Here is a 10,104-nt window from a genome sequence, read left to right as displayed (position 1 = left end):
CAGTTTGCGACAGACCTGATCCGTCAAAAAACCAAATTAATGATGGATTTGGCTTGTCGCATGGCAATCGCTGTTTAGCACGTCACAAAAATTATACGACGGATTTGGTCCGTCGGTAAAACTTCTGCATATTTTTTATTTGTCACACCTGATATTCATCCAAAAGAAAATTCACATGATTGTTTAATAAGAATCCCATTCATAAAATTCAAAAGATTTGGCTGAATATGAAACTAAACTAAATATCATTTTGGGTGTTTGGATGCTCAATTGGCCTAAATAGCAAACTTAACTATATATTTTAGTAAATAGCCAAAATTGGGTCAGCTATATATGAAATAAGGTAATGTAAAGAATTTCATCTGTACTGAAAACTAAACAAATGACCATCATAATTATATCCCATCAATTAAAATACAAATCCAAGGGATACTTTTATTCTCAACATTTGTACAAACATACAAATGAAACAAAACACAATTAAAACAAAAGAGAAATGGTAAAGATGATAGGCCTATAACTTGTGCTTCCATTGATGTTGCATCATGAATGCTAGCATGATAGTCCTGAACATTAAGAGACATTGCATTAGTTTTATATAAACACATTTGATAAAGTGATAAATGCAATCCCAAGATTTGGGTCGTTTACTTGGCTTTTTACCATAAATTCCTTGAAGTTATCAGTCATAAATATTGAATTGCCATTGATCTGAAAAAATATGCAGTATTAAACAATTTGAGACTGAAACTAGAGTATCATCAAACAATTTAGCTCTTGAAAAGCAAAGAGAACAACTCCTAAAGTTACAGCCAAGGATGAGAAAATAATTGAGATAGAAAAGCATAAGAAAAATAAAAACTAATAATTAAGAAAACTATTCAAGTGTGGAGAATGTACTTAGCAACTAACCTAGAGCGATGTATCCGTAAGTGCCTGCGAGTGTAGTCGAATTGGAGGAATTGGGTTTAAGCAATAATACAATTAGTTCTAAAGTTAAGAGACACTAGCCTCAATTTCTGAATTCAACAGAATGTTGTTGCTTGATAGGTCTCAATGGACAATCGACGGGGTGTAATCATGGTGCATGTAAGATAAAACATGGGCCATACCTTCAATAACCTTCATCCTTAAGAGTCCAGTCCTGCGTTGTTGCTTAGGATGCTTGCTAAGCTTTCCCTTTCCATGTACTCTTACACTAGAAATGAGCACTGAGCATGGGAACAGAAGTCATAAAGCTTCACAATGTTATGATGGCGAATTTCTGTTAATGTTGTTATCTCATTCCTAAAACTTCTTTCGAGGATCAAGACTTCTATGTTAGTTTTTAACCATTTAGAAAATGGTGGTAACTCATCCTCCCTTTAAATCTAATTGAAAATAAACGAGTTCCCTAATCTGATTGAAAATAAAGGCAAATACCAAAGACTAGCAGGATTTTTATTTTTTATTTTTTATTTGTAAGGTTCAGATTGGTAGAATTTGGTTTGAAACAATATTAAAAGAACTGTTAAAAGAACCGTGTGTATCACATTTTAAGCCCTCCAACAGGATTCAGTGTTCATTCAATAACATGGAGTAAAAAAAGTACCTGACTGCAATAACCAAGTTCTTATATATCCATTCCCCATCCATGTTGTTGTTGCCCACCAAAAACAAGAAAAAATGTATTGATTCATGGGAAGATGAAGCTGCAACAACCTAAAACAAACAAAGAACTATTAAAATGGAATAGCGATCCACAAAACAAAAGAAAGAAAAAAAAAAAAAAAAGAAAGAAAGAAAGAAAGAAAGAAAAGGGAAATGTATTTGTTACCTTTTCTTGCAATGAATCATTAGGGTACAATTTTATTTTTTATTTTTTTTAAAGGACAATCTTCTTCACTTGCTTTGAGGTTTGGTTGGATGACAAAACCTCACTCTATAATGTGAGCTTTTTCCTTGAAAAAACAGAAACGACAAAGTGGCTAATGGCTGACTTTTTAGGTGCTCCAAATTCATCTTTTTTCCTTCTAAAAGGGAAGGGAATCTTAGGTTTTGTCAAATATGAAGAAATATTGAGTTCTTTGTTCAGCCGAAATCAATGACCCATAGAAAATAATTTAAAAAAACACATACATGTGCATGAAAGAGCACTGAAGAAAAATAAACTAGTTGAACTCACCACCTGGAATTTACAAAGTGGGGTATGTGTGAGAATTGTGCACTCACCGTGGCTTCAAAATTGTTGTCCAAGAGAATGTTGGCAGTTTGAATATCACGATGTATAATCTTCGGGTGGCCTGGCAAGTAAAGAGAGGAAAAATATAAAAGGAAAGTAGAGAATTAATATCATGTATTGCTGACTCGTCCAATCCGGTTCGATAATCTTTGAGTGGCCTGTCATGATTTACGTGCTGAGCTGTGGACCTACCATTTGGATGGCTCGGATGTCACACAAATGTTGCACGTGTACATGTGTAGGAAGGTGGAGGGTGGGGTTATGGTCCATTGAGGCATATTGAAACATTCTGATGCATATGCACGTACATACACAGAGAAATGTGAATTACTTACAATCTTCGTGAAGGTAGGCGAGTCCTTTAGCCAATCCTAATGCAATCTTGAGTCTGGTAGGAAAATCCATGGTGGGAAGATCCCTTCTTGTAATCATGAATTACACCAGGATCAGTGCCCGAGGGGATGAATTCCTGTCCGTTCGTTGCAAATCCCCAATTCATCCACCATATATGTGGCTAAACATATTATAATCCTTTGTCGATTTCAAATAATTAGCCATCAAACAAAGAAACATTCATCTTTTCCAAATAGAACATAAAGCAGAACAATATACTAGGAAAGTGAAATGAAATAGACATACTATAACATGACAAATTGCTTAATGAATTTTATGTTAAGCCTATCTCCCTACCCATGTGACAACACACAGACAGGTAATTTCATCGGAAGAACCTGCCCTCTGTACCAATATTTTAGCCATGCGATCATAATCTACAAAGTTCAGAGTAGCACTGTTTAAGTCAGAAAAATTACAAGACAAGTGAACCATACTGATTTAAAAGGAAATCTTTTCTTTTTTAAAATGCTTGGTCAAATTAATATGGATCTCTACCACCATTCTGCTCATAAAAAGAACTATCTAATAGCATTTTCTTGTCTGGATTAAGCCATAAACTAGGGGAAACCAATAAGGAAGAAAAATCGTCAAGTTTCTTATATAAGATATAAGAACTGCCTTAGATGGAGAAATGAAGTCTTACTGGAGAGTTTTTTCTCCTGGAAAAATTCAGAAAGTGTGGAATCAGCCTGTTGCATATTTCATGGCTGGAATCACTTAACAAGTTGAATAAACCAGAACATTTGATGCACTATGAGTCAGCACGTAAATTCAAGTTGCAAAATAAGATATAGCTTAAAGGAGCTTGTTAAATGTCACAATTGCCATCAAGAAAATCTGGAAGAAAACCAAGCATATCAGTATCAGGAACTTTGTCCAGTACAGTGATCCATCCCACCAGAAATTGGCAGACATAGGGATTCAAAACATCCATGCGCTTCCTTAGCGGTGGTATATAAAGTCTACGATGCTGGAAAAAAAAACACGAAGACAGTATATGAAGTCCTACAATCATATTTGTCCAATTTCTTTTTTCTTTATGCTGAATACTTTATCTATAAATTCAATATAGAAATAACAAGGATAGATGGTGCACCTGAACTGATTTCTTTCAGTAACAATATAATATAGGGGCATTTCACATCGAGCTCAAGTGGGTTAGCCTGTGGGATGCGAGGACACACTTGGGGTGGGCGCTTGTGTGGGGTGGGCCCGTGAGAGGTGGGTGACTCGTGTGAGGCAGTACTCATGTGATTTGGCGCCCAAGCGGAGGGGATTCGGCCGAGGTCCTAACCCATGAGATGTGGGGCTTGGACTATGAGATAAAGGGATTGATTCGCCATGCTCTAGCAGTTCGAGCTTTTAGAGCAAGTGATTAATTGTCCTACATCAAATTGGTATCAGAGTGGGAGGTCTCGTGTTCGAGACTCCTCACCAGAAGTGATTAATACAAGGGCATTTTCACACCGGGCTAAAGTGGGGTTGCCTGTGGGATGCAGGGGCACACTCAGGTTGGGCGGTACCTATCATGAGGGAGGTCTCATGTTCGAGACTTCTCATCGGGAGTGATTAATGCAGGGGCATTTCACACCGGGCTCGAGTAAGATAGCCTATGGGATGCGGGGACACACTCGGGGTGGGCTACCCGTGTGAGGTAGGTGGCTCATGTGAGGCGGCCCCCACCCGTGAGAGGTGGGTGGCTTGTGTGAGGTGGTACCCATTTGATTTGGGGCCCACGAGGGGTTTCGGCCGAGGTCCTAACCCATGAGATGTGGCACTTGGGCTATGAGATAAAGGGATTGATTCGCTATGATCTAACAGTTCGAGCTTTTAGAGCAAGTGGTTAGTTGTCCTGCATCACAATATCCTGATTATTAGTTGAAATTATTATCCTCATACAAATGACGGTTACCCCTGAAGGAAAAGCTATGTAAGAACACACCTGAAAAAGTAACAAGATGCATTCCAGCTGAGTAGAAACAATCTTTCAAAGAATTTAATGCGCATAGAATAATACCATTATGCCATTCAACTCGAGATGTCCTAAACCTTCGAAAGATGTTAGCAGGGACATCAGGGATCTATGATTTGCGAAACTCTTTAGCCAACACGTGAACACAAACGCATCCTTATTCATGGAGATGAACCACATCTAGCACGTTACTAAGGATTTCCAATTTTCAAGCAAAAAATCCCACTTATTCCTTTTGAAAATCTAGCTCTAAACAAGCCTAGCCCCCAGTATTGTCTGTAAAGGAGTGATAAGATGCAAAAAGAATGCAGATTATAGCTTATATGCGTGTTTGCTTATAAAAAGAGGAAGCAAAGGTGAAATACATGGAAATTATTCTTGAATCAGATCAATAGTGTAATGCTTGTGCAGATGAATGGTGAAAACACCAAGTTCTTTGATCCATTTTAGAAATGTATATTTCATTTGACGAAACAAGCAATAATGTCATAAGCAGAAATGCAACGGGAAGTAAATGCAAACATATTATATTTATTTGGTGATAGATAGTATTTAGCAAATCACATCCATATAAGATACTCTGCTTTTGATATCGTTGTTCTGACGCAGGACAGCCCTAATTATGATGCATGCTCATGGACACAATTAAACAGCGGAAATAAAAGGAATAAATGATCTAAAATTCTAACAGTAATCATCATAACTGAGAAAATCATAAAGGAAACATGCAATGGAGCGGGCCATCACTACAACCACGGGTTATGGAATTCAATTACTACTTGGGTTGGATCCGATGAGGGATGAGACCTCCTGATCTTGCATGGTCACACCCAATCGATCAATGAAGATCACTAGTCCGAAGAACCAAGAAGTTTCTCGGATTAGGGATTTGAGAATTTGAGAATTTAGGGTTTAGATCGGTTCTCAAGATTTTGATCGAAGAAGGATTAGCCAAAACTGGAAAATAGAAGGAAGAAAATTATTACCTTGAAGAAGTTGGAGGGGCACAAGAAGAAATTAGAAGAAGAAGATCAAGGGGAGAGAAGCACCATGAGAGAGAAGAGAGGAAGGAGGCAACCAAAGGGTTTGCTTTTCATTAATCAATAGTTGAAATTCGTGTTTAGGGCTTTACCCCACTTAAATAAGCAAATAAAGACATAAAATTACTAAAATACCCCTAGGATAAGTAAATAAAGATATAAGATTACTAAAAGACCCCTAACTCAGTCAAAAAGCACAAATAACATGAGTATGGGAAAGTTTGGGCGCTCGGTCTTATTTCTCCAATCTTCCTTCACATGTGTCTTCCCTAAGTGGGGTCTTCTATATGTCCAATCATATGTGAAAGGTCTTTAATTCCTCAATATTCGCCTATCCACAAGGACGGCACTTGTGGTTGGCGCTTTCTTCGTTAGTACACCTTGAATGCACCTGTGTCCACATCAATTCCCCTCGGGTGAGAAAAACTCGACTCCGACGAGTTGAAACTTTTGTAGCGCTCGAGTAGATCTGGATCAATACCTTGCAATGCGTCGCCCGACAGCCACGTAGATTCAGACGATGATTTATTTTTTCACCTGACAAGATACCTTTGGAAACCCCCATCTCTCGTAGATACTATCTCGTCATCCAAGATTTCCTTAATTGCTTCTTTATGGGTAATGGGTGGAGGAGGTGGTGGAAGGGGTTGGGTAGCAAACTCAGAAAAAGGCCATGAAAGGGACGATGTATCAACAATGGGAGTATGGGCACGGACTAGATCTTCCACATTAAAAGTTGGATTAATGCTCATTTCAGGTGGAAGGTCAACCCGATATGCGTTGGACCCAACCTTTTGTAATATCTTGAATGGTCCAGCACTACGCGCTTGTAATTTCTTTGCAGATCCTTGAGAGAATCGCTCTGGCCTTATTCGCACCATTACATAGTCTCCTTCTTGAAATTCTTACACTTTACGATGAGAATCAGCTAAAACTTTATAATTATTATTGCTCTTATTTAACCATTGTCTAATATGTGTATACAAATCATGAATATGGCATGCGAATGTATCGGCTGACTCAGAAGACCTTTGGGTAACAGACATAGGTAAGAGATCTATGGGCATTCTAGGTTTATAACCACTTACAATTTCAAAAGGACTCAACCCTGTAGATCTATTAACTGACCCATTATAAGCAAGTTCAGCAGTTGGTAAAATTAGGTCCCAAGTCTTAACATGTTCACCCACTAGACAACGTAGAAGATTTCCAAGGCTACGGTTTACCACTTCAGTTTGATCATTTGTTTGTGGGTGGTAAGCAGTAGAAAATTGCAAACGAGTTCCCATAATGTGCCACAGTGTCTTCCAAAAATAGCTAGTAAATCGAACATCACGATCAGACACTATGGTTTTAGGTAACCCATGGAGACGCACCACACCATCAAAAAAAAGACGAGCAACATGAGACGCATCTGATGTCTTCGAACATGGGAGAAAATGCGCCATTTTAGAAAAACGGTCCACAATGACAAAAACGGAATCGTGCTTTTTTATAGTCTTGGGAAACCCGAGCACGAAGTCCATACTAATGTCCTGTCACTGGCAATGGCGTGTACAGCCCGGTATTTTGCTTTCTTTGCTTTGCCAGCTGACATGTTCGACACTGCCCTAAAACTTTGGCTACGTCTCGCTTGAGGCTTGGCCAATAGAAACGATCTTCCACGAGGGCAATGGTCTTATCACGACCAAAATGGCCAGCTATCCCTCCTGAATGAAGCTCCCAGATGAGAAATTCACGAAGGGACATACGGGGAATACAAAGTTTGTCTCCCTTGAAAAGAAAGCCATCTTTAAGAACATATTCACCCATAATATGCTGGTCACTAAAGAGCGACGCGTAAGTACCCCCAAAATCAGGACATTGGGGTATTCATCTTTCAGTTGCTCAAATTTGACTACCTCTACACTCAAGGAGTTGAGCAACGCCACTCTCCTACTAAGGGCATCCGCTGGTTTGTTTTCAACCCCGGCCTTGTGTTTCAAAACAAACGAATATTCCTGAAGAAACGCTACGCACTTGGCATGCCTTGGGTTGAGTTTCTTCTGAGAATGCAAATATCTCAAAGCCTCATGGTTAGAAAACAAAACGAATTCTTGCGGTAAGAGGTAGTGTCGCCAATGTCTCAGGGATTGCACTATCGCATAAAATTCTTTGTCGTAAGTGGAGTATTTTTGTTTAGCCTCATTCAGTTTCTCATTGAAATAGGCCACTGGGTGTCCTTCTTAACTCAACACTCCACCTATACCGACACCAGACGCATCGCACGCTACTACAAAGACTGTAGAAAAGTCAGGTAGACGCATGACAGGAGCTTCCACCATCTTGCCCTTAATTTCTTTAAAAGCCTTGACGGCGTCTTTAGACCACACGAACTCTCCCTTTTTCATGCACTCGGTAATGGGAGCCATGATCGTGCTAAAACCCCTAATGAACCGACGATAAAAAGTTGCTAGGTCGTGAAAACTTCGCACCTCATGAATGTTCCTTGGTTCTGGCCACTCAACTATGGCCCTGACTTTTTCAGGATCTGCGCGCATCCCTTCAGATGACACTATAAATCCTAAGAACACAACTTGGCTAGACATGAATGCACATTTCTTAAGATTAGTGTACAACTTTTCCTTCCTAAGGACACTACAGACCTTCTTTAAATGTTCAAGGTGTGATTCCTTAGTGGTACTATAAATAAGAATATCGTCAAAGTACACCATTAGAAATTTTTCCATGAACGGCCTTAAAGCTTGTGTCATCACCTTAGTCAAGCCAAGGGCATGACCAACCACTGCCAAACGCCGTCTTCCACCATCTCCTCGGCGTATCACTCTTGAGGTCTAACAGAGAATTGTGGATGGCCATCATGCCAACCAACCTTACTTGAAAACCTTTTGAGTCAACAATGGCCACAAGTTTTGATCAATTTGATCTTTGTTTTGTAAGGAAGTTTTCCCTTCATCCGGATCTTCTTTACATTACAGTATCAACAAGTTGGATTGCAAATAAATATGAAACTAATAAAACTTAGGTTTGGCTCGGGTTAAGGTCTCGGGCTGCTCCTTATATCTTTTTATTTTTAATGGCAAGGCACTATATTACCAGTCTTTCCCACAGGCAAAACATCACACCACAGGGACTCTTTGTATGACCCAAACTTGATGGGGACTAGACATTAGGGATGTTTTGTCAACCCAAGAAACTTTATAAGCGATATAAGGTGCTAGTGGAAATCACATTCTGATAACTTCCACTGTCTACCTAAAATAAGCTAGAGAAATAGAGGGACATAATGGATATACAACACATCATCATGTGGCCAGGTGCCCATGTTACAAATGGACGGTCGGATCACCATTCCAATAATGTCAAGCCTACAGATGCATATGTTCAAACCCCATCAACTCTTATTAAATTATAGCATCATTGATTTAAGCATAATCCACTCTCCCTTAGTGGGTGTTACCTAACCATGTAGGGCCCACCTTGATTTTTTTTTTTTTTTTTTTTTTGTAAATCCTCACCATCCATATGTTTTACCATCTTATTTTAGGAAGTAATCCCAAAAATTGTGAAGCTCCAAATCAAATGAGCACCATACTAATAGAAATAATGATAAATAATTGTTTGAGCCAAATTGATGTATTTTATGTATATCAATCCCATTCATTCGTTCCTAAAATCTGCTTATATCTAGACAAACTAATCATACCCATTTAAAAAGTGTTTTGGATATATCAGATTGGTTTCATATTAGATTGGGCTTAATTTTTTTTCTTTATCCTAATTAGCACATTCCAAACACATCTGGCCGTTCAAATCAACTCTAGGATAGCCTGATCATAAACTTTGATCAATCTCATCATTATCGGTTATTCTTGTAATTACGCTTCTATTATACTTGGGCTATAATATCCGTTTTTCAACATTTTAGTTTTTTTTCTTTAATCTCATTTCTTTTCAAAATCTCAAATTTTCTCAAATATTGTTATTTTTAAAAAAAAAAAAAAACCATTATAATTTGTTTTTCAAAATCGGAATTTTTTTAACTTTTCAATTTCTTTTTAAAATCTTTTTTTTTGCTCTTAAAAATTTTCAAAATATCAAATTCTCTCGAACATTGTCATTTTTTCCATACTTTGAACTTTTTTCTCGAAATCACAAAATTTTTAAACTTATTAATTTCTTTTTCAAAATGTTCAATTTTTGTCCAAATTTTAGTGTTTTAAAATCCCTTTTTTTTTTAATCATTATCAATTTTTTTACTTAATTTTTTTTTCAAAATGTTAATTTTCTATCAAAATGTCCATTTTTTTCCAATTTTTTTAAAAAAATCTTATTTTTGTTATCAACCTTTTCAATTATTTTTTTCTATAGTACAAATTCTGAAAAACATATTTTCAAAATATTAATTTTTTTACCAAAATCGTTTTTTTTTTTTCAAATTTATTAATTTATTCAAACTTCTCAAAAATTTAAAG

General features: G+C 37.5%; 1 protein-coding gene across 4 annotated transcripts; it reads right to left on the bottom strand.

The window, feature by feature from the left end:
• Nucleotides 1-375: 375 nt before the first annotated feature.
• LOC131256203 (proline-rich receptor-like protein kinase PERK15) lies at nt 376-2,833 on the bottom strand. Of its 4 annotated transcripts, XR_009176656.1 has the most exons (5): nt 2,557-2,826; nt 2,165-2,282; nt 1,817-1,940; nt 1,592-1,701; nt 376-566 (listed from the first exon to the last, which is right to left on the bottom strand). XR_009176656.1 is itself a non-coding variant. In XM_058257221.1 (3 exons), exons 1-3 carry the CDS (start codon nt 2,651-2,653, stop codon nt 396-398), a joined length of 339 nt encoding a protein of 112 aa, XP_058113204.1. In that variant the 5' UTR covers nt 2,654-2,812; the 3' UTR covers nt 376-395. The 4 variants fall into 4 exon arrangements, 1 of the variants encoding a protein (XP_058113204.1); XR_009176657.1 differs by lacking the exon at nt 376-566 and having other exon boundaries at nt 1,149-1,701; nt 2,212-2,282; nt 2,557-2,833; XR_009176655.1 differs by lacking the exon at nt 376-566 and having other exon boundaries at nt 1,149-1,701; nt 2,557-2,816.
• Between the last annotated feature and the right edge of the window lie 7,271 nt (nt 2,834-10,104).

Source organism: Magnolia sinica, chromosome 9 (genome assembly GCF_029962835.1).
Source record: "Magnolia sinica isolate HGM2019 chromosome 9, MsV1, whole genome shotgun sequence".
Classification (NCBI taxonomy): Eukaryota; Viridiplantae; Streptophyta; class Magnoliopsida; order Magnoliales; family Magnoliaceae; genus Magnolia; species Magnolia sinica.
The sequence above is the reverse complement of the archived record's forward strand: the minus strand, read 5'-3'. Positions and strand labels throughout refer to the sequence as shown.